The following is a 23786-nucleotide window of genomic DNA, read 5'->3' as shown; positions in this document are numbered from 1 at the left end:
CTCACCAGGGTGTCCTGGGAGGGAATGTGTGTTTTTAGGAGAAATGAAGACAACTCAGGCCCCTCATTTTCCTGGTGATTGCACAAGTGCCTTCTCTGCAGACCATGCTTCAGTGCCTTTCTTGGTTCTCCCTCTTACTGAAAGACAGAAGCAGAGACCCTACCCCAGTCACCCACCACCTCCCCCCCTAGGCTGCCCCAGAACCAGGTTCCAGAAGTCTCCCAGGATCCAGGAACTAAGGGCAACCACTGGGTTCCACAGCCACTAGTCCATGGGTCAGGCACCTCTCTGCGAGCTGACAAACCTTGGCTCTCATGCCCCACACCAAGCCAGCCACACCGCCGTCCCCCCACCAGCATTATTACTGCCTCCTGATGTTAGCCCTGACAACCTTACTTGCTGATAATCTTGCCCCTCACACGCTGGTCCAGGCAAGCCCAAAGGCCAGCACCCTCCACCCACGCTTCCTGGGGGCCACTCTACTTTCTGCTTGCCCAGATGTCTTCACCTGGCTTTACCAAGCTAGAACAAATAACAGGGATGAGCCCCCGGCCTCTACCGGGAAGATTTTCCAAAATGCTCTCCATTAGAAGGAGGAACAGTGATGGGGCCTACGAATGACCCCAGGATGGTCACCCAAGCAACAAGAAGGGCAAGGAGCCCAGTTTCCTGCCCTTACCCTGGGAGGATGTGGCCAGGGCACCACAAGGCCCTGGAGAGGGGTGGGTAGAGCAGATCCAACCTCTTCTTGAGGAAGCAGCCACCACCCCAGGAAGCAGCAGATGGGGGCGCACAGGCAGAGCCCCCGGTGCTGTAGAGCAGGGCCAGCAGATCTGTACTCAGCCTCAGCCCCGGGGAGCTGCAAGACAGGCTGAGACCCGGATAGGTTTGGATCTGTGTCCCCACCCAAAACTCATCCCTCTGTGTCAAGAGAGGAACCTGGTGGGAGGGGATTGGATCTGGGGACAGTTTCCCCCGTGCTGCTCCCCTGAGAGTGAGGGAGTCCTCAGGAGAGCTGATGGTTTCAAACTGCGGCACTTCCTCGTTCTCCACTCACTCCCTCCTGCCGCCTTGTAAAGAAGGTGTCGCTTCCCCTTCGCCTTCTGCCATAATTGTAAGTTCCCTAAACTGTGAGTCAATTAAACCTCTTTCCGTTATAAACTACTCAGTCTCAAGTATTTCTTTTTTTTTTTTTTTTTTAACAGAGTTTGAATCTGGTCATCGAGGCTGGAGTGCAATGGCAACATCTAGGCTCACTGCAACCTCTGCCTTCTAGGTTCAAGGGATTCTCCTGCCTCAGCCTCCCGAAGTAGGTGGGATTACAGGCGCCCGCCACCACGCCCAGCTAGCTTTTTTTGTATTTTTAGTTGAGACGGAGTTTCACCATGTTGGCCAGGCTGGTCTTGAACTCCTGACCTCAGGTGATCCACCTCTCGGCCTCCCAAAGTACTGAGATTACAGGTGTGAACCACCACGCCCGGCCTCAAGTATTTCTTTACAGCAGTGTAAATACAAACTAAAACCCCTTCCCTGAGGTGCCTTCTGCTTAGGCAACCAGCTGCCCCATGCTCCTCCTCTGCCCCCTGGTCTTTATGTTCCCCTCATGAGGGCCAAGTGATAAACAGGGCCAGCCCCAGCCCCATCCTACTGCAGCCCATGTGGCTGCTGGAGAGGCCGCGCTCCTTTCCTCACCCCAAGGGGCCCTGATATGCTCTTTGGATCCTGGAGGAAACTGACCCCTTATTCTCACAGTGGTGCCACTTCTTCCAAGACCTCAAACCTGGACAACGTGAGCCGGTCTTTTTAAATGTCTCCACTTCCTAGGGCTGTCACTCGGACAGCACTAGAGGGTGGTGCCAATGGATGAATGGATGGATGGATGGATGGACAGTAGTCCAGGGATGATGTCCTTGTCTGTACTGAACTGGGCCCTTCCTCCAATGAGCAGCCTTCCTGAGCGAGTTTATACAATTGTCCCTTGGTATCCATGGAGGATTAGTTCTAGGGTCCCGGGGATGCCAAAATCCATGGATGCTCAAGTCCCTGATATAACATGGCCTAGTATTTACATAAAAGCTATGCACATCCTCCAATAGACATAGACCATTACTAGATTATTTATGACATGTAATACAATGCAGATGCTACATAAATGGTTGTGATACTGTATTCTTTAGGGAATGATGACAAGAACAAAGTCTGCACATGTTCAGTAGAGACAATCATCCAATTTATTTTCTGAATATTTTCCATCTGCTGTTGCTGAACCCACAGATGCACAGCTCCCGGATATGAGGGCCAAGTGTGCTTTGAGAGTAGGATGGGTGAGGTTGCTAATGAGTACAGGGGAGCAGGTGTCGATCAGAGGTCCCTGCATTGGGGCATCTGGACGCCCTATCTCCGGACTTGAAACTCCGTTTGAATGACACAGGCAGACTCAGCCCCGGTCAAAGTTCACCCCTTGGAGCTTCATTTTATCCCAAACTCTTTCTGGACCCTGGAATTTGGCATCCCCTAGGCCCTGGCAGGAAGGACAGATGAACCAGATTTTAGATAACGTGTCTGGAATAGAGTGAGGCCCTACTGTGTGCCTGGCACTTTCCCCATAGGATCCTCTAGCTAGAACATTCAAGGGTCATGGAGAGAAATACCCAGTTAAAATATCAGAAATTTAAAAAAAGATACCATTAGAGACACGAAAATACCATTAAGTAATAGTAGTAGCATTTGTATTCTGAGATTCAACAGTAGTGGTCACTTCCCTCCATCCTTATGTGTATCCCACACCACCCTGGGCGAGGAGGGCTGAGGTTAGGGAACACCCGTGGATGCTCTGATACTGGTCCTTGGCCTTGGGGGTGACAGTGATGAGGAACTGGGTGCACACATGAGTGGGGCAGCCAGGCCTGGCCAGAGAAGGCACACACACGTGCACAGATGTGTTTACCCACGTACAGGTGAGCATGCACGCGCACAAACACATTGCAGGCAGGCATGTGGCCACCTCAGGCAGCGGAGGACCCCATCTCTGGGCCCTGCTGACCCGGGCAAGGCCCCACTGTGATGCGTGCCATGACCTCACAATGTCACTGGTGCTTAGCACCAATCCGCTCTCAGGCCTGCCTCTGTGTTCTACGGCAGTTACACGTGCACAGTGGTATCAGCTACACATGCACAGTGGTATCTGGGAACAGTTTTGTGGTCTCAAAGGTTTTCTACCTGAGAGGCATAACGCAGGCCAACTGATTCATCAGAATCAGGTGAGTGCGACCTGCTCTCTTCCCTCCAGGCTGACTTGGGGACAGTGGCTATGCTGTGGGTGGTGTTGGCCTCTGGGCAGCTACCGAGGAGGGTCATCCCTGAGCGCTCACCGGTCGCCCGTTCTACACTGCCAGTGTAGACGATTGGCTCTTTCGTCCTCATGGTGGCTTCATAGAGTGAGTGCCATTCCCTAGTGTAGCCATTCGACAGGTGAGTCATCTGGGGTCAGAGAGGCGGTAACCGGCCTGGGAATCCAGACAGGACCGTGGGTTTTGCTCTCAGCCCTGCCGTGCGCTGTGCTGGAATTCAGGCCTGAACCCTGTGACCTCCCTGCCCTAGATCCCAAGTCTTCCCAGGTTTCCCATCCCGATGGGGCAGAACCTGGCCCTGGCAGAGCAACTGGGATAGATCCACTGTGGGTGGGGAGGATAGGAGGGTCCTCAGAACACCTCTGTGCCCTAAACTGGGTCCTGATGGTGGCTGTGGGCCTCACTGAACACACATGGTCCCTTGTCCTGGGGAACCTTCTGCCTTGGGTAACTGTGGAAAATGAAGGAGCCCTGGAGGGCTGTCTGGGGGAAGACCATCTTCCTTTCTGTTCAAAGGGGTCCAGGCACTGGGGTTCTCTCCACGTATTTCTTGCTCTGTCTGGTCCTCTTGAGGCCTCGCCCTCCTTTTGCCCCAAGTGTTCCCAGGAGGGACGGTCCATCCAGGTGTTCTCCAGGACCAAGGACCCACTGTCCTTCCTCAGTGACATGGGAAAATGATGCCCCCTCCTGTAGGGACAGCTCAGAATGGTGGAGTCCAGTCCCTCCCCGAGTGAGGGTTTCCCCTAGCACAATAGATCATTTTCATCCCCCAAACCGAACACCCTCCTGCTCAACTGGCATTATTCCTAAAGTGGCTTCTCTGTTCAGACTGAAGGGCCACGGGATCCAATGTGATGAGTGGAGAAGAACAGAGCAGTCAGGAGAGATCTTGTTCCCTGTAGAAAACTGGGCATCTCTGTGGTCCCTGAGCATCCCAGGAGGCCGATTGTACAGCGACCTCTGGTCGCTGACCTCAGTCTCCCTCCACATCCCTGGAATAGCCCATCATGGGCCTTTCACCCTTGGCAGGTGGACACTATTCAACCTGCTGGGGCAGGTGTGTCCCCATTTCATGGCAATTGGGGATGACGGGATTCTCTGTCCATGTCCCACTGTCCTCAAGTCCTTGGGATGATGCCCACCCTGCTTGGGACTGGAGACTCCAGACACTCATGCAGGTGTGGGACACTAGGTCTGGCACCTTTTTACCTGGGGAAGGTGATGGAATCGGGGTTACATGGCCAGCCAGCATCTGGGAGCCTGGCGAGAACGGTTCAGGTATTCTCCGAAACTCTCAAGTACAAGGTAACTTTTAGATGATTTTGTCTCACAGGATGATAATCATAGAGGATGCAGATAGTTTGCGGGCACAGGAGCGAGAGAATATCATCATGAACTATGAGAAGGTACAGGTCGGTCTGCTCCTTGGAGGGAGGCCTCTTCCAGTGCGCCCTGGTCAAAGGGTCCTGGGCTCCCTAGGAGCACAGAGTGGGCACAAGTGGCTACTACCCCCAGGCCCTTGCACCCTTTGCCTTGGACCCCTAACCAAGCCTCCCTCTGGGTTGCAGGGACACCGAGCTGGGCTGCCAGACGACATGGGGCCTGAGCCTGCTGGAATCTACAACAACATTGATCGCTTTGGGATGGTGCAGTGAGTCCTCTGTGCTCCCCTCACCCCTGAAGCACCTGTCTCAGCTCAGGGATGGGTTTGCTTTTAGAAAGGCCTTTCCGAGGCAGGAATATCTCACCGGGTCAGGCCAACCTGCTTTCCAGGGTCAGAACTCCTCTCTGGCTCCCCTGCAGGTCCAGCCCCAGGTTGCTGTTAGGCCAGAGGTGCGGGGCCCATCTAGGGAGCGGGTGGGAATGGAGACTGGGCTAGGTCAGGACCCTGGACTCTCAGCAGTTCTGTCCCCAAGTCAGCACAAGAGGAGCAGGGCAACCTGAGGGTCTGGCCATGTCTACTTGGAAACAACCCCAGTGAAATCCAAGGGTTCTGGCTACAGGGTGAGGGGACGCCTGGCCTAGCCTCAGGGCTGTTGTCCAGCAGGTCTCTGAGGGCCCACCGGCCCCTGTCCTCCCTCATTTCCCTAGAGCTACAGCCCTCACTGTCCCCATGGAGAAGGGGGAACGGCATGAGAACAATGGGATCGGTGGCCCTAGGAGAATGGAGGAGAAGATGGGCAGGGACCTGTTATGGGCATCTCACCGTGGGGCCAGGGAGGCAGCCGGGCTTGTGGCTACAGACCCTGGGTCTGGTGCTGGGAAAGGAGCTGGGGCCACGTAAGAGGAGCCCAGCCAGGAGTCCATCCCTTAGGGATCATAGGATGGAGAGACAGAGGATCCCGGGGGAGGTAGGGTGGGAGGGAGCTGATGAGCTGTGCCACTTCTGAAACGCAGGGTGTGTGGGTCAGGTGCAGGGAGAGGCAGGTGGAAGCTGGGAGTCAGAACCTGCAAGGGCCTTGGGGCTGTCAAGTGGGATGGGCCCCTGGTACACCAGGAGTACACCGGGCAGGTCTCAGGGCAGGCTCCCTTGACCCTGGTGGGGTGATGTGGTCACTCCCTGAGGGACTCCTGTGAGGGCCCTGTCGCCCACCCTGGGAGGCCCCCATCCCGTCTCAGGCCTGACCTTGCTCAGCTCCAGCAGAAAGCACCACCTCCAGTCCAGGACAAGCAGCCCCATTGTGCGGCCTGACCGCCCCCCACGCCAGGGGCCCCACTTACTCTGGCCAGGCTGGACCCGCACTCCTTCTTCTCCTAGCACCTGCCCCTCCTGGGAGTCAACCCCACAGGAAGCCCCTTATCCTCCCTTCCCTGTGTCTTTTCCTGGACTGAGCCCTGAGCTAGATAGGGACAGAGCCTGTCCTTTCTGGGGGTTGGCTCCCAGTCTAGGGCAGCTCCAGGCCCTGTGCAGGTCGTCAGTTCTGCCTGGGTTTTCTTACAGTGAGACAGAGCTGCCTCCTGCCACTGCTCGGGAGGCTAAGGTAAGAGCCTGATGCATGGGGAGGGGGCTGGACCAGGGATGTGGGGACTGGGCGGGTGGTCGGTGAGGCAGAGGAGGCAGCTGGCCTGGGCGGTGGCAGGTGAGGACAACACGATGTCCCTGGGAGGGGCAGCACTCCCTGCTGGACCTGACCCCAGGTTGCTGTAACTTTGGCAGCTTGATAAGATTCCAAAGTGAGAACCACAGTTGTGGCTTGGGGATGGCTGCCTGCCTGTGTCAGGACCCCACCTAGAGGCTGGGACCTGACCTAAGACTGCTGTGTCTGTGGCCTGAGGATGGCACGTCCTGGGGTCCCAAAGCCAGCCCACTGGTGCTCATTTGCTCAAAGGCTCTCAGCTCTTAGGGTCTGCCCTTCCCTGACTCCCTCCAGCTGGGTCCACCAGGGCTCCAGAGCCCAAGACCCAGCATCCACGGGCGGCTCTGGGAAGCCTGGCAGCTCCCCTAACTCCAACATTCCTCATTTGACAGCAAATGCGGCGGGAGATAACACAAAAGAGCAAGTGGATGGAAATGCTGCGACAATGGGAGACATATAAGAACAGTAAAAAGGTAATGTGTGGAGGGAGAGGCCCCCAGAACCACTTTCTGCAGAGACAGGGGACAGGCACCCCTGGCTATGGCCTGGCGCCCTCAGCCTCTCAGAGGGCGGGTGGCACACTGTCCTCACCCAGAGGACTGCAGGCCTGGTCGGTGGTTTGCCTGCCTATTTGTGCAAGCGTCACCTTGCTGGGAGGGAATCTGAATCTAGGACTGGAAACACCCAGAGCTCAAGGCTAGGGATGCCCTGGTGACCTAAAGGAAGGAAAAGGTTCAGATCAGAGTCCCGACTCTGAGTGCCCATCCACTCTTTCAATCCTGGGAAGGGAGACTGTGTCCCAGCTTAATGTCACCTCTAATGAGGAATCATGGGGCCAAAACCAACCATTTCCAGAATCCTCGGGCTCTGGTCCTCACTGGGGTCGCCCCGTGGCCTGTGACACCAGGTTGTTTTCTGCCCACAGCTGATAGATCGAGTATATAAGGGCATTCCCATGAACTTCAGGGGCCAAGTGTGGTCGGTCCTGCTGAACATACAGGAAGTCAAGTGGAAAAACCCCAGAACATACGAGGTACGCTCAGCCAGAGCACAACAAACAGGACAGGCCGTGTCAGGAGCCCAGGTCTCCAGCTGGAGGGAGCATTAAGCCCAGCCTGCGGGGTGGGTGGGATGGTCAGATGCACATCCTGGGCACGGACGGTGACATAGTCACCACAGACAAACTCGGCTCTGGTGACCCTCTCCAGCTTCAGTAACAAGCCAAAAAGCAGCTTTGTGCACAAGGAAACCTTCCTGCTTCCCTTCCTTCCAGAGTGCTGACTGTGGGCCGACTGCCATTTGGGGCAGGGAGTCTTCCATCTGTTCTGAGGCTGCTTCCTCCTGTTGGCCCTGCCCTACAGGTCATGAAGGAGAAGGGCAAGAGGTCATCTAAACACATCCACCAGATCGATGTGGACGTGAGCAGGACATTAAGGACTCACATCTTCTTCAGGGATCGCTACGGAGCCAAGTAAGCCTATGGGAGCCACAGGGTCTCAGCAGAGATGGAGTGAACGAAAGGGATGGGGGCTTCCCCGGAGAAGAGGCCAGGGTCACCTAGGAGGGATGACAGAGCTGCCAAGACCTCCCCTGACCCAGTGAGCAGCTGGCACCATGAACTGAGCACCTGGTTCCAAGCCCTGGGCCAGACTGGAGCATGTGGGGCCAGAAACGAGGAGGACCCTGTGGAGACAGAAGTCAGCAAACAAAATCATGCACAATGGTGAAAGGTGCTCTCCCTGACCCACGGGGACCCATGGTAGGACCCACGGGAGGGTGGCAGGATGGAGGGCCCATGAGCCTCTCCAGGCAACACTGACAGCACCAAATGCTGGGGCAACTAGGGGTCCTGGAAACTGTCATCCTTGTCTGCTGGGAACATGACATGGCACAGCCACTTTGGCAGCCAGTTTGGCAGCGACTCACAAAGCTCAATGGACTTGAACCACGTGTCCCCAAAGTATCACAAATATTGAACCCACTGATTTGAAAACTGATGTCCACATGAAACCTGCATGCCACGTCCACTGCTTGATTCCTCGTCACTCACACAAGGAGCCTTCGGGGACAGTCTTCAACATGGGAATGGGGAGAGCAAGGCTGGTTCTCTCTCCAAACGGAAGACTCAGTGAGAAAAGGGAAGGAGCCAGTGATGCCCGCACGAACGTGGGTGGATCCTAGATGCATTTTGCTGAGGGAAAGAAGCCAGACCCAATAAGCTATCACGTAGGATTCCCATTCCTGGGCCATTCTGGAAAAGGCCAAACCATAGGCACTGACAAGCAGTCTGGGTGGCCGGGGGCTGAGGGATCAGGGAGAGGCCGGGTGCATAGGGGCCACCCTGGAGACTTGGAAGATGAAGGAGTTGCTTCAGGAGGGGCTGGAGCAGTAGCCAGGATACTGCCCATTGGTTTAGAACCACGGAGGAACTGTACATCCAAAGACTGAGCTGGCGTGTGTGCAAATTGAAAAAAAAAAAAATTATTCAGAGTGAAAAGGATCAGACAAGTCACTGTACAACTGGCTATCTGCATGTCACAGATGTGGATTTTCCTGAAACATTCCTCAAAGTCAAAGACCCTGAAGAGCTCACTGCTTATCTGGTGAATCATCTGAACCTGAAATGGGATTTGTTGTTAGGCTTTGTGGACAAACTGAAACTAACGGCATCTGCACAAAACAAACAAAAGCCACCTTTCTCTGTTTCCTAGGCAGCGGGAACTATTCTACATCCTCCTGGCATATTCGGAGTATAACCCGGTGAGTATTCCCAGCAGTGATGTTTCCAGGCAGTATTTCCCTGTTCACAGGAGTGGGTGTCTGGTGGGGTGCTCTCGCTTCTTTTAAAGTTAGTATTTGTGAGCCACCAGGATATAGGAGGTAGAACTCCAGCTCACTGCTGGCATAAACCTCCAAGCAAGGGGATGGTCTCAAGGAGTCAAGCTGAGACACAAAGGAGTCGGGGCCTGGACTCCTGGTGTCACCTGGGTCTGACCACCACTTCAAAGAACCAGAAATGACGCCCTCCTCCTGGGGCTGCCCCAAAGCCCAGGAGCTTGGCAGGGTCACATGCAGGACGGTGCCATCAGGAGACATTTTGGACAAAGTGCCGAAGTGCCTGATGGACTTGGCTCTTGTCATGAAATGAATTTGCACCCTGAGGAAGCCTCTTCTTCAGAGGAAGCCTCCCCAGTCACCTCTGCCCTCTCCAATGACATGAGTCCTCCCAAGAGACCTCAGTCCTCCCAGGTGATGTCCTTTCACGGTGACTCTGGCTCTTGCAGGAGGTGGGCTACTGCAGGGACCTGAGCCACATCACGGCCTTGTTTCTCCTTTATCTGCCTGAGGAGGATGCATTCTGGGCACTGGTGCAGCTGCTGGCCAGTGAGAGGCAATCCCTGCAAGGTAGGTGGACAGCTGCCCATGGGACCTCATACAGCCAGACCCAGGGATGGCCACCCTGGCCAGGTGATCTCAGCTTTCAGCCAAGACACCTTCCTTGTGTAGCCAGCTCCTTGGGAGTCTTCAGGGTGTCTTTGCTGAGGGTCCCACAGCAGTCTGCGGCTGACCCCCAAAGCCCAAGTCAGATGCCTTTCATCCCCATCAGCGGAGGGCTTCTCATCCTCCCCGTGGCCACCCTCTGTGTCCTGCTGCCACGCCCTCTGGCTCTGATTCTGTGTAGCTGACTCTCCCCCCCCAGAGTCCTCCTGCCCTCCAGCTGCCCAGGCTCGTGCTGCCCTTGGTGCCCACAAATGGGCCGACCAAGCCCAGGTGGCAGCATCTCCCCATCCTGTGTCCCCTGGCCCGACCCCACTTCCAGGAGATGACCAGGAAGCCCAGCACCTGCCCTGTTCTGGCCGCCATGTGGTGGCCTTAAGTCAGGCTTGCCCTTTTTGCACCCTGGTCCAGGAGGCCTCTAGGGAAACCTGCAGCCAGACTCCAGGGGATGTTCCTGACCCACCTCCCCAGGGTAAAGGCTGCATGGTGAGGTCACCAGATGGGAGGGTGAAAGGCCTTGCGGTTTGGGGGCCTCTCCAGCTGCCCAGCTCTTCCAGCTGATGACTCCACATCTTGGGGAAAGGGTCTGATTTCATGATGGGCTGGGGGTTTCTCAGGATTCCACAGCCCAAATGGCGGGACAGTCCAGGGGCTCCAAGACCATCAGGAGCATGTGGTCCCCACGTCACAGCCCAAGACCATGTGGCGTCTGGTGAGTTTATGGCGTCTGGTGAGCAAGCTTGGGCTCTTCTCCAGAGGCCCTGCATCCCGTGGCGCTGGTGACTGGCTGAGTCCCAGCCACTGGCTGACCTGGGATGTCGGGTTCTCCATGGGCTGGGAGTTGGTCTATAGGACAGAGGCACAGGGATGGGGGCCCAGCTCCCGCAGAGCAGGGCAAAGGGCAGTGTGTCCACCGGGAGTGTGGGAAGGGGACGGTGTTGTGGGGAGCCCTGGACGCTGCCCATTGTTCTGCACTAGGGGAAGGGTCTTCAGAGGCCCTGGAAGAGGGAGGTTTTTAGGGCAGCCCAGGGGGCCCTGAGCACCTCTGTTCCTCCCGTCAGGACAAGGAAGGTCTTTTCACGCAGAGTTCCTCATTAGGCTGGCTTCTCCAGATGTTGAATGACGGGGTAAGAAGGCACAGGGAGACCCTGGCTCAGGGACCCTCCTTGCCCTGCAGTGCCCTGCTTCCCCAGCCCGGGGGTCTGGCTCACCCACAGCCCACAGGAGGATCCGCCCACAGGGGGGCCCTCACAGGACACCCAAGCAAAACCCTCTGCCCAAGAGGGGTCATCCCAGGGCAATGACTGGCGCTCAGGACCAGCCTTACAGGCAGACTGGGCCAAGACCTGATTTGGGAGGGATCAGGGAAGCCTCAAGCCCTGGGCAAGCCCCTCTCTCCAGGAGCCACACCCCCACTCCAATGAGTGCCCCCCATGAGGAGCTGCAAGACCTTGTCTGACCCAGCGCCCTGGAGGGCTCAGGAAACCCTCATGGGGAAGGTCACTGACTCTGGGGACTGAAGCCCCAGTGGGCTCAGTTCGAGGCACCAGTCCCAGCCTGGAAGGGCTACAGTCTCCCACACCTGCTATCCCCACAGATCTCTCTTGGGCTCATCCTGCGCCTGTGGGACGTGTATTTGCTGGAAGGAGAACAGGTGTTGATGCCGATGACAAGCATTGTCTTTAAAGTTCGGAGGAGTAAGTCTACATGTGCCCAGTGGGGCCTGGGGAGCCCTGAGGTCAGACCCCGACTTACCCGAGGGCAAATTCCTCACACTGTCCTCATGATCCTCTGTTCTGGCCCAGAGGGAGGTCTGGCCAGGTGGGCTGGGCAGGGCACAGTGACACCGAGCCCGTCCCCCACATGGCCCAGATGAAAGTCAGGAGTGTTGTGAGCACTTCCCTACCCACTTCCCCCGGCCACAGTCTCCTGTGCACATCTGAACCCCTGGGGTGGCCACAAAAGATTCCCGCATCGCCTAGTGGGAGACTGAAGTGGCCATGGGGTATCAGCTGTGCCCCCTCCCAGGGAACTCTCCTGGCCTGATGTCCACCCTGTCCCTAGAGCGCCTCACGAAGACGTCCAGGTGTGGCCTGTGGGCAAGGTTTCGGAACCAGTTCTTCCATACCTGGGAGTTGGATGATGACTCTGTGCTCAAGCATCTTAGGGCCTCTATGAAGAAACTAACAAGGAAGCAAGGGGACCTGCCACCCCCAGGTGGGCTCCAGTGCCATGTCCCCTCCCATGTCACCCTCTGGGGCAGTCAATAGTGGGGGAGTGCCCGAGACCCGCAACCCTACTACCTGCGCCTTCCTCTTCACCTTTTCTTCCTCCTCTTCCTCCTGGACTCTAAGAAAGCACAGGAGGCCACCGGTCCTCAGGGCAGGCGCTCAGTGCGTGTGTACTGGATGTGTTGTGCCGGCAGGAGGAGGATGTGGGCATGACCGTCCAACAAGCCCCCTCCCGCATTCCACAGTGTCTCTGTCTCCCCATCACAAGGCTGTCAAGGGCACTAAAGAAGCCAGACCCATTTGTGGATAACCCCAGGCCTCCCTGCAAGCACCCACAGCCTCAGACAGCAGCAGAGGCCCCTCACTGCTGCACGCTCCTCCAAGGTTGCCAGGACAACCAGCCTTGAGCCAGGGAGACAAGGGAATCGGGTGTCCCTGACCCCAGAGCATTCAGGGAGAGGGCACAGGCAGGACCCCAGGCGAGAGCCAGAGCCCAGAATTCAGGCAGATGTAGGAACGGTCAGTCCTGGCATGGACTGTGCAGCCCAGGAAGGCAGAGGGTGACCCACCTCCAGGTCCCGTCACCCACTGTGGAGATGGGCCCCCATGTGAGGTGACAAGGGGCTGGGTGACATCCAAGTTCCCTCCCACCTGAGTTCTCACTGGGGGCTGTATCCTTGGTCCAACAGCCCTGGGACGGGGGTGTGTGGTAGGAATCCCCCAGCCAGTCCGAACCCTGGGAGCAGTCCTAGGAGCTACCTGTCATGCCCTGACAGCTTCCCCATGCCAGGTGGCACACACCCCTCCCTCAGGGATCAGCAGACTACAGGCGTGTCCTCAGTGTCAGGCCCCGGGGGCCCCACAGAGACCCCGAGGACTCCAGAGACCCAGGCAGGTGGGGCCCAGCCGGGAAAGGACGGCATAGGCTCATTAGAGACGCTGACCATGTCTGTTTTCCTTTCAGACAAACCCGAGCAAGGGTCCTCAACACCCAGGCCTGTGCTGGCTTCACATGGCAGGATGATCCTCTGCAAGGGGGACAGACAGGCACCTCCAGGCCCACCAGCCCGGTTCCAGCGGCCCATTTGGCTAGTTTCCCCACCATGGGCACCTCGTTCTTCCGCATCCTGTCCTGGTGGGGCTGTCCGGGAAGACACCTACTCTGTGGGCACTTGGGGTGTGCCCAGCCAGGCCCCGGCTCAGAGAAGACCTCAGGGTTCCTGGAGATTCCTGGAGTGGAACTCGATGCCCCGGCTCCCGACGGACCTGGATGTAGGGGGCCCTTGGTTCCCCCATTATGATTTCGAACAGAGCTGTTGGGTGCGTGTCCCTTCTGAATGTGTCCTGGACAGCCCCGGGACTGTGGGACAGGGCCAGCTCGAGAAGCCCACGGGGACCCTGACACCAGGCCCTGCCCAGGCCCATCAGGACTGAGGGAGGCGAGGAGATAAACCACTACAACAGGGCACCCCATCTGCGGACAAGACACTTGCACCCAATTTCTAGAATGGCACCGTATCCCAGGAAGACCAGCTGGCCACCTGCTGGCAGGCGGAACACCCTGCGGAGGGGGTGAGATTGATTTTCACTGCACTGAGCCACAGTGTGGACATGGACTTCCAGCCCTGCACTGCACCCAGCACTGATTCCAACCAGGACACCCCCGTCGCAGCTAGGGACGAGCAGCAGTGCGCTCCCACCTCAGGGCCTTGCCTCTGCCGCCTCTACTTGGAAAATTCTCAGTTCCCTCCAAGCTTCTAGAAGCATCTAGGGCAGGGCTCATGGCTGGATAACTTCCTGAGGCTTAACAACCCAAGCAAACTTCACGTCCTCATTTTATTTTTTGTTAAACTTATGAAAATTGATTAAGAAAGTGTGCAGCTCGAAAGACCTTCACAGATGGGACACACCAGCCCCCAGATCACAAAGCCAACCATGCCCAGCCCCTCCCAGCACCCCCAGCCATGTGACCAGCTTTCTGAATTCCCACAACACCGTGTGCCTGCCTTTGTATTTTCAACTCATAGACGGTTAACCCCTTCATGTTTTAAAATAAATGTTTTCTGTTGAAATTATTTTAGCTATAAAAGATTGAAAAGGCACTACAGTGGCCTCCTATACCTTCCATCCAGCTGCCCCTAATAATGACATTTTGCAGTACCATGGCACATAGCAAATTTAGACTGGGTGTGGTGGCTCACACCTGTAATCCCAGCAATTTGAGAGGTGGAGGCAGGACGTTCAGGTTCACTTGAGTCTAGAAGTCTGGGACCAGCCTGGGAAACACAGGTGGACCCTGTCTCTAGAGAAAAGTCAAAGAAATTAGCCAGGCATGGTGGCGTGTGCCTATAGTCCCACCTAGTCAGGAGGCTGAGGCAGAACTGCTGGAGCCCATGAGTTCCAGAACGCAGTGAGCCATGACTGCACCACTGCACTCCAGCCTGGGTGACCGAGTGAGACTTTCCCTCTTAAAAAAAATTAGTAATTTAACGTGGGTACAATCCTATTAACTAAATAATAATGTGAACTATTATCTAAGGTTATTAAGGCTGGAATCATCTCATTTTTGCCAAACTTCTCATACCTGTCCAAAGATCCCACTTCAGACTCACCCTCTGCCTTCAGCTCATGTCTCCTCAGCTTCCTCCAGATGGTCCAGCAAACACAAACCTGGGCTGAATGGTAGAGCTGATTGCTCGTACACAAGGGGAGACCTGTGGGCAGGCGTTTTCAAACTTATACAGCAAATGAGTTTTCCATGGTGTTCTGGAAAGCGCCCTTTGAGAAACACTTTGACAGTGAATCCAGGCCCCAGTATCCATCAGCTGCTCTAGTGAATTTTGTGGAAGCTCAGTGAACACCTGCTCTGCAGGGTGCATGTGAAAGGGGTGAGGATGAGTAAGTTGCAGATAAAGAAGACAGGACACAGGGGGTCTGTCGAAGCTCTATCCTCTGCCTTCAGCACTGACGGATCAAATCCAACTCTTAGGGAACGGTGGCCACCTGCTGGGCCAGCTCCAGGCTCTGAGGATCTGAGAGTGAGTGACGCAGAGCCAGGCTTTGCCCTTGGGGAACTCTCCAGCATACACCTCCCTCTACCCTCCCAGCGCCCTGCAAAGCTGGCGTCAATGTCATTGTTAATGCACAGAGGAGGAACCTGACTGTTAGGTTGATGGGTTTTCCAGGGTTGCACGGCTTCTGGGAGACAGGTGTGACCCTGAGGACAGAGCACAGAGCAGTGTAATGCCAGGTCAGAATGAGCTGTGATCTGTGCATGTAGAGGCCTAGGCCAAGGTGGGAGTGACTGATGACCAGGTCAGCCAGGTCACTGAAAACACTCTTGGGTCCTCACCTGCTGGCTCCCAGGAATCCGGAACTGCCAGGAGAGTGGTGGCAGGTCCCCCATCCTCAGCTGGGTGTGCCCGGATAGAACAGCAAGGCGATGGCACATTTCCCCGGCCATTCCCTCCAGGCGCCGCTGTGACCTACTCATTCCAATCTTGTGGGAATATTTCCACACACAATTGCAAGTAGCAGTGGACGTGGTGAGAGGCGTTTGGACATGGGATAGGCAGTATTTTGGAGGCAGAGCCTCCAGGACTCGCCGACGGGTTAGCTGTGGGGCTTGAGCGGGGAAGGAGAATCGAGGATGATGTGTTCAAATCGGTGCATTCACTTCCGCTGTGCCACGCCTGTGCTGGGCACTGGGAGAGACAGATGAGCACAGGAGTCCCGGCCGGGGGGAGGTGTGGGAGGAAGCCCAGAGTGTCTACTGGGAGCTGAGGGCTTGTGTCCACCTCAGCGCCATCCAGGTTCTCTGTATGGACAAGTATAAGCTGAGCTGCTTGGAGGAGGAGCAGCTGCTGTTGGTGGTGACCAGCACGTTCCGGAATGGAGACTGCTCTGGCAACGGAGAGGTGGGTGGCCTGAGGTCTGGATAGTCTAGAGGGTTTTAGGGCCCAGGAGGACCCAGGAAAGGGTCTGGAGGATGCAGGACATCCTACGGACAGCATTTGGGAGTCAGTGCTCAGGTCACTCCGGGTCACTCAGGTCATTTGCCGGCCTCTGTCATAATTATTGCCATATGAGAGTGCCACCTCTCCTATGACATATTTTATGTATTTCTGTGAATGGCCTACTTGTTCGTATGTACAAATTCATGTTTAAAGGAAACTTCTATCACTCTCACAAATGGAAAGCCAGCAAAATATAAATTCAATGAACACAAAATGGAGTCAATGAATTTTAGCTAGATACTATTCCCTGACCAAGGCCTGCTGGAGGTGGTACAACCAGGGTTTGAATTGAGATCTGCCAAGCTTTTGAGTTTCTTCTCTTTCCCCCACGCCAGGGCTCCTGAGTACTGCATTACTGACATCAGGGGCCAGACAGTTCTTTGTGATGGGGCTGTCCTGCGCCTGGCAGGATGTTTAGCAGCTTCTCTGGCCTCTACCTACTGGAAGCCAGGGGAATGCAGAAGGGCTCCTCCTTCTCCCATTTAGTCCTCAGGACAATATAGGACATAAATGTTGTGTCTTTTATTTTATAAATGAACAAAATTAGACTCAGAAAGGTTTAAGTGAGTTACCTGAGAACACACCGACAGCAAGAGGTAGAACTAGAAAGTGAACACAGGTGTCCACATGGGACAACAACAAAGTTCAGGTTCCAGCTTCCTTTGAGTCTCTCATTCCAACAATTACCATTGTCTGGATACGAGCTGAAGTACAGGAAAACTGGGGCTGAACTCTCCTCCCATCAGGTCTAGGAGCCTCAGACCAGAGCCCCAGCCCATGGTCTCCCAGTCATCAGGCCACTGGAGTGAGCTGGCATCCACACTAGCCTGGTTTCCCAAAGCTACAGGGATGCCAGTCTCGCTGCGGATGAACAAAATGAAGGGCATTTGCTTCTCCTGCAGGCTATCGGGATTGAACACAGATTCCTTTTCTTGCTCTCTTCTCCCGCAGCACCAAACAGAGTGGTCCACACCCCTCCCGGTGTCCCAAGGCTTTGTTGCGAGTTGTCTTTAATTTCTCCCAGTCTCCCAGTGCACCCCACCCTCATCTCCGTGGCAACCTTTCTGCTCTATCCTCTCAACAGCTGGATCACAAGAACTCTTGGGAAGCCCCTTAACAAGCTACATCCCAAATGGTCATTCCCCCGTGTCCTCAGCCAGTGCCCAGGCCTAACTTGCTCTCCTGGGGTGACTTACTTTCCTGCCCAATATGGTTTCATCATCTGTAAATTGGGGATAATAAAAGTCTTGATCCTGATATTTGACTCTCAAAGCAGAAGTAGCAAGCTCAGCCAAGTCACTTAAACAAGAGGAGACGTTCCTTCTGAACCGAAAGGGCACTGGTCACAAGGGCCACTCCTGTTTCTCTCAGGCCTCTCCAGCACACCCTTGGCTCAGCCAAAGAAGAGACTCAGGCTGTGCTTCTGTGCTGTCGGGATAACATAGGTACCTAGTCCTCGACCCTGCGACTTTAACAGTTTCCTTCTGTGGCTCAGTTCTACAGCTTCAGTGACACAAGGTGGCTTTTGCTCAAAATAACCTTTGATAAGTTAAGTTACTCCTCTGCCACTCTAAGTCTGTGTGGAACAGTTCTAAGTAAGAGATGTTTATTCCTCTGATCCCGAGGAAGGGAAGAAAAGGCAATGACATTAACTATGTGTTGGACTTCAGCCTCTGGAAAACCCTGGTATTGGCTGCTGCCAGTGCAACCTGGGATAGCGTCATAAACATCAAGCGATGCCAGGAGGCCCTGCTTCATTCAGGGAGCAGGGAGTCGGGATAGGCTGCATATCCGTTCTTATTCAGCAGAGACACTTCCTCTTTATCTATTTCTGGGTGAGAACCAGCACCATTTCCCTGGTGACAGGGGCCCCAGCTAGGAACCCTACAGGGTAGGATGCTACCCTACCCTAGACATCCAGCAGGGAAAATGCCATTTTGCAGATGCAGGAGTGGTTAGACTTTGAAATGTTCATGCTGGGCTACAACACCACGTGGGTTCTCAACTGTTTATGAGTTTCTGCGCTCAGGCACATAAGGCCCCAGCAGAAGCAACCTGAGAGTGGACCTGAAACGGCATGGCTATGTGTGTCTGCTGGGGAATCATAGAGAAGGTTTCTGTTCAATATGGACCTCAGGGCCAATTTAGCCTGGCCCCAATCCCAGCACTGCCACTCACCAGCCTTGACTGTCAGCAAATCACTTTGTTCTCTGAGTTCCAGCTCCCTTGTTTCTCTAATGGGAATTGGATATCTCACTATAACCCTGCTTTTGTGCAACTGGCACACATGAGTCGCTTGCGAAGTGTGAAAATCCCTCTTCTCCTTCTGTTTCCCTGCTGATCAACGGATGTGGCCGAAAGCTGACTTTAGCCAAAAGTTAAATTTTTGCAAAAATTTTATATAAATTTATATTAAATATAGAAATAGGAACAAAAGGGCTAAATCTGCCTGTGTTACAGGATCTTAGCTGATGCGAAGAGCTCAAAAGACCTGGGTCAATTACATAGTCTCTTTCTCTGCCAAGCCTATTAAACAGTCCCTAAAATAAAGGCTATGGGTCTTGGGTTCTCCCAGAACTTTGAGAAATGAAGAGGGGGCCTCTGTGCTGGGTTGTGTGAATTACACCTCTCACCTGACAGTGGCTTGTGGTGTTCCTGGAGTCTAAAACTACATGATGCTCCCTGGGAAGTGGCTGATTTCTGACTGGTAAGCTTGGATCTGTGCCATGGACACTCACTGGTGGCCCAGAAATCTGTACTTATTTCAGGCTGGTCCAACTTCAAAAACTAATGTGTCCGCTGTACCACTGTTCTCCTCTTCACTGAGCTTTCCTTTCTCAGTTTCGTGCTGAAACCCCAAGAATCACAAATATTACCTTTCTACAAAATGCACCATGATGTAACCCCAAAGTCTTCTGGCCTCACCAGCCTATAGGAAGGAATGAAATTACATCTGAAATACAGCATCAGCTGCCACTCCCTGAATGTAATATGACTATAGTATTCCACAAATATAACACCACCATTCTTTCAGAAAAAATTCATAGTTGTTCCATGGCCGGCAAATCTATGCAAGCCTTCCCCCAAAGTACAATGAATCTGAGCGGCGGAAGAAAGCGGCTGACAAATCCTATCTCTAGGAAAGTGGCTGGGCGCGGGGGCTCATGTCTGTAATCCCAGCACTTTGGGAGGCCAAGGCGGGCAGATCATCTGAGCTTGGGAGTTCGAGACCAGCCTGACCGACATGGAGAAATCTCGTCTCTACTAAAAATACAAAAAATTAGCACATGCTTGTGGTCCCAGCTACTTAGGAGGCTAAGGCAGGAGAATCATTTGAACCCGGGAAGCGGAGGTTGCAGTGAGCCAAGATCGCACCATTGCACTCCAGCTTGGGCAACAAGAGAAAAAGTCCGTCTGAAAAAAACAAAACAAAACAAAACAAAACAAAATAAAAAAACAACAAAAACATAAAGTAATATTTAATAGGAACTTACAAACAGAAGCCATGTCAGTGTCTGGTGGTGGAGAGATGAGATCGTGGATCCCCGCACCATTACCCTGCAGACCCAGGGCTGGTATCCCACAGGTAGAGAGTATACATGATTCCGAAGTGATGTGTAGGACAATTAAAGTATGAGAACAGCAAAGCTGTTTTGACCTAAGGGCAGGATTTACAGTAAGTATGTGATCTTACACACGGAATACTAGACAAACTGGAAATCTTAATGGTCTTCCCAGAGCAGAGGTTAATCTGAAGTCAACATGGCAGATTAGCATCCAACGTGGAGTTGCTTTGGCCTCCACACAGCGACTTCAAGAAATTAAGAATCCCCAAAAGTAGCCACTGTCTTTAGGAGTACAGTGGAGGGCGGCGGCAGTGGTGGTCGTGGTGGTGTTGGTAGAAGAAAGAGGTTAGACTGACTTGTCAAAGTGATGCAACTAATGAGAATTTACAATATCTTAATCAGCTGCTGCAACAAAAGTCAATTGTCCCAGAGCTCAGTGACTTGAAATAACAATCGTTCCCATGAATCTGTCAGTCAGCTAGGGGATTAGAAGGGGGACAGCTGATCTGTCAGTCAGCTAGGGGCTCAGAAATCCAAGTCTTACTGGTTTAACTGGTTATTCTTTACTGGTTATGCCTCCCTGTGTGAAATCCAAAACCGGTGTATGTGAACAGCAAGCAGCTTTTCTCCAAGTGGTGATTCCGGGACCAGGCTCCTTCCATCTTGTAGTCTTCACCAGCTTCAACGCGTGGCTTCCAAGACAGCTTGCTTATGTGCTTCATGCCAGCAATAGGAAGGAGAGAGTGGAAGGCTGTGCATGGGCAGCAGGGGAGTTCGGGGTCTCACCCTGGAAGTGGGGTGCATCACTTCTGCTTATATTCCATTAGCTAGAACTCAATTGCATGGCCATGGCAAAGCAACGGCAAAGAAAGCTAGGAAATGTAAGCTGCTGTGTCCTCAGAAAGAAGAAATGAGTCTGCTAAACAGCCAGCCAGCCTCTGCCACTCATATAGAGGCTTGCCTCCCCAGCTGCGGCTAAAGTGAAAAAGACTGACCAGCTAGTTACCAAACTTAGCGGTCAAGCACTCCACAGAGTCATCCTCGTAATGAGAATGTTCTTCTGAACATTCACAGCCTGCGGAGCAGCACAGCTGGTATTTGGAGCAGCTTTTGCAAAAGGAGAAATAAAAACTTAGATATAAAAGATGGATCCACGTTTCTGAGAACCTATAATACAAGAAGACTTAAGTTTTTTTCAAGTTGGAAAGACGAGGTAAAATGTTATTATAATCAAATACGGGATTCTCCCTACATCTGAACATGCCAGGAGGCTTTTTAACCTAGGAAGTCTCTACTTGTTAACGTTTCAGATACTGTGATTGAATGAGGAATTCTAGATAGTTCTGTGAAGATTGGGAGAAGAAGAAAACAGGATACCAGTCCTTGTTCCTAGGCCAAGACCTGAGCCCTGTACAATTTTTTTTTTTTTTCTTTTTTATATGGAGTCTCGCTATGTCGCCCAGGCTGGAGTGCAATGGCTCGCCCAGGCTGGATCTAGGCTCGCTGAAAGCGCCGCCTCCCAGGTTCACGCCATTCTCCTGCCTCAGCCTCCCGAGTAGCTAAGACTACAGGCGCCCACCACCACGCCTGGTTAATTTTTTGTATTTTTTAATAGAGACAGGGTTTCACTGTGTTAGCCACGATGGTCTCGATCTCCTGACCTTGTGATCCACCCGCCTCGGGCTCTCAAAGTGCTAGGATTACAGGCATGAGTCACCGCGTCCATCTGAGCACTGTAATATTAATATTTGCATCTAAAATCAGGTAAACGGCAGTGTGTAAGGAAAAGTAATAAATAGTGTCATGTGAAGGAGAGAAGTTGGGATTTGAAATCGAAAGAATTGGGGAACTAAGTTGTGTAAACCTGGGCAAACTATTGTCTCTTCATGTGTGAAATGAAGACAACCTCTGATAATGTTTTTGATCTTTAAAGGGGGTGGAGATAGGAGATGTGGGGGAGGGGGATAAAATCTGGCATAGAGACGTGTCCAGTATATGCCAGTTTCTTTCTCCCTGTCCCATTTCTCTGTCATTCAATGTGGCCACCATCTTTAGCTGTCTTTATTATTAGGCGGAAGAAGCTGTTTCCCTTGGCTTAGAAAGCTTGTTTGAAAATACTTAATGCTAAACACAGGTCTATAGAATCCAGAAAGGTCAGCTTCCTACTGGGACTTAAGCTTCCAAATACCTGTGTCATGAGCCAGGACGCACATGCTGGGAGGGAAGATGTAAATCTCAGCCCATCTCTGCCCATCTGTGTTGTCATCAGAGGAAACTTCCCCTAGCAACATGATGCTGGGGTTAAATAACGTGTCCTCGGTCACGCAGCTGCTAAGTTGGAGTCAGGATCTGAGTCCAGGTGATCTGGTCCTGAGCTCAGATTCTTAGGCTGACTCGCTACACTCTCTAGGTCTGGTACAAGCTGAAGAGGTGTAGGTGGAAGGACGCATGCTTATTGTGGGGTCCAGCTGTCTCCTGCAGGCCCCTCCCAGCAACCCAGGCCTTGGTCTCATGCTCTAGTTTTGGAGCATGGGGAGCAGCAGAGCTGATATTTGGAAGAGCTGGGTACTCACAAGCCATTGCTGATAATGACCCTCTTATGTTGTAAAGGCTCTCACTGGGAGCAGGAGCCCTTTGGGTGTCGACTGTCTGCTGTAGACAATCGTGATGCTCTTTGTCACCTTGTGAGGAACTTATTTAAGAGAGTGATTTTATTGCCCCTCCCCTGGCTAATGACTCTTGAGGCAGAATTGGTCACATACGAAGCTTCCTGATCTCCATACGGGAATCATGAGCCCACACAGAGCTATGGAAGTGACAGTAATACTAGCTTCAGCCTTGGAGTCTCTTCATGGTTCAGTTTACAATATCCAGCAGAATAAAATAGGGACAGTTTCTGAATTTTCTTTATCTTGAAATATTTCCTTAATGAAATGATACAGTTTGCATGAGCTGTCTGTAGGTACCCCGCTCTAGGGAATAGAAAGACATGCATCCCCTTTCACAGAAATCCACAAGAATAGTAGCTGCCAGTGTTGAGGGCTCTGTGCCAGGAGTATGTACGTGTACATAGATTGTAATTTGGTCTGTCCAACACTGAAGTAGGAATTATACTCCCCACTTTACAGAAAAGAGAAGTGAGGCTCAGAAAGGGAAGTTAATTTTCCCAAGGTCACACAGCGCAAGTAGTGGAGCCAGATGAAAACCAGACCTGTTACACTCTGGGGTCCTCACTCTCAGCCACTGTGCTATACTTCGATCAGGCTTCTTTTCACAAGCTCGAAACGGCTTTAGTAAACAGCCAGCAATAAAGGCCATATGCTGTTCTTCAACTCACTGAAATCCAAAGTAACAGTTTTGGGTGGATGGCACCTATTTTTAATCTGATTGAGCACTCAGAAGCCTCTAGAGTGAGTTGCTTTGCTCAAAGCAGTTATCCTATGCTAATGAAATCGTGATGATGAGTGCCTCACTCGATAAAGCAGAATTCTCTGACCTCAAAAGCTCGTTTATCTGTATCCAGAGATGAGTCCAAATTATTTTCTCAGAATTTGGATGTAGCCTCACAGTCATGTGGACTAGTTTAGACCACTGTCTTTGGAGTTTGATTGTGGTTCTGCATTTAACTATTACTTCGGGCTACTAAAACTCTCCGTGGCTTAGTCTCCTCAACTGTAACATGGCAATAATAATGCCTATCTGTACTGGAAGCCATGTGAGGTGTCTTCCTAATTACAACGGCTCTCTGAATTCTCCTCATCCTCCCAAAACACACATTAGTGAGGACAATAAGTGCCCATGATTGAGCGCTGAGGACGAAAGATCAGTAAGACCCCATGCTAGCCATCAAGATACAGGAGAGAAATGTCAAATCATCACAATAATTAATTACAATAGAGTCTGATAAGCCCTATGACAAGATAAGTACCAAGAGAATGTTACTCTCCTGGGGTGGAGGTTGAGGAAAGTTTTGGAGGTGACATTTAGGCTGGGTCTTGTTAGATAAGAAGGATTTGCAGAAAAGGTCAGCTGTTTGCCCAAAGGACCT

General features: G+C 53.0%; 1 protein-coding gene across 1 annotated transcript; it reads left to right on the top strand.

Moving 5' to 3' along the window:
• The first annotated feature begins 4684 nt into the window (after window positions 1-4684).
• Window positions 4685-14206, top strand: LOC135967637 (TBC1 domain family member 3B-like). Its single transcript, XM_065531241.1, has 14 exons — window positions 4685-4756; window positions 4919-5001; window positions 6109-6331; window positions 6820-6900; window positions 7353-7460; window positions 7789-7898; window positions 9139-9187; window positions 9712-9832; window positions 10543-10637; window positions 10987-11052; window positions 11523-11622; window positions 11990-12142; window positions 13121-13482; window positions 13663-14206. The coding sequence occupies exons 1-14, from the start codon at window positions 4685-4687 to the stop codon at window positions 13915-13917; spliced, it is 1878 nt and encodes a 625-aa protein (XP_065387313.1). The 3' UTR covers window positions 13918-14206.
• Window positions 14207-23786: the final 9580 nt, after the last annotated feature.

Source organism: Macaca fascicularis, chromosome 16, assembly GCF_037993035.2.
Source record: "Macaca fascicularis isolate 582-1 chromosome 16, T2T-MFA8v1.1".
Taxonomy (NCBI): Eukaryota; Metazoa; Chordata; class Mammalia; order Primates; family Cercopithecidae; genus Macaca; species Macaca fascicularis.
The sequence above is the reverse complement of the archived record's forward strand: the minus strand, read 5'-3'. Positions and strand labels throughout refer to the sequence as shown.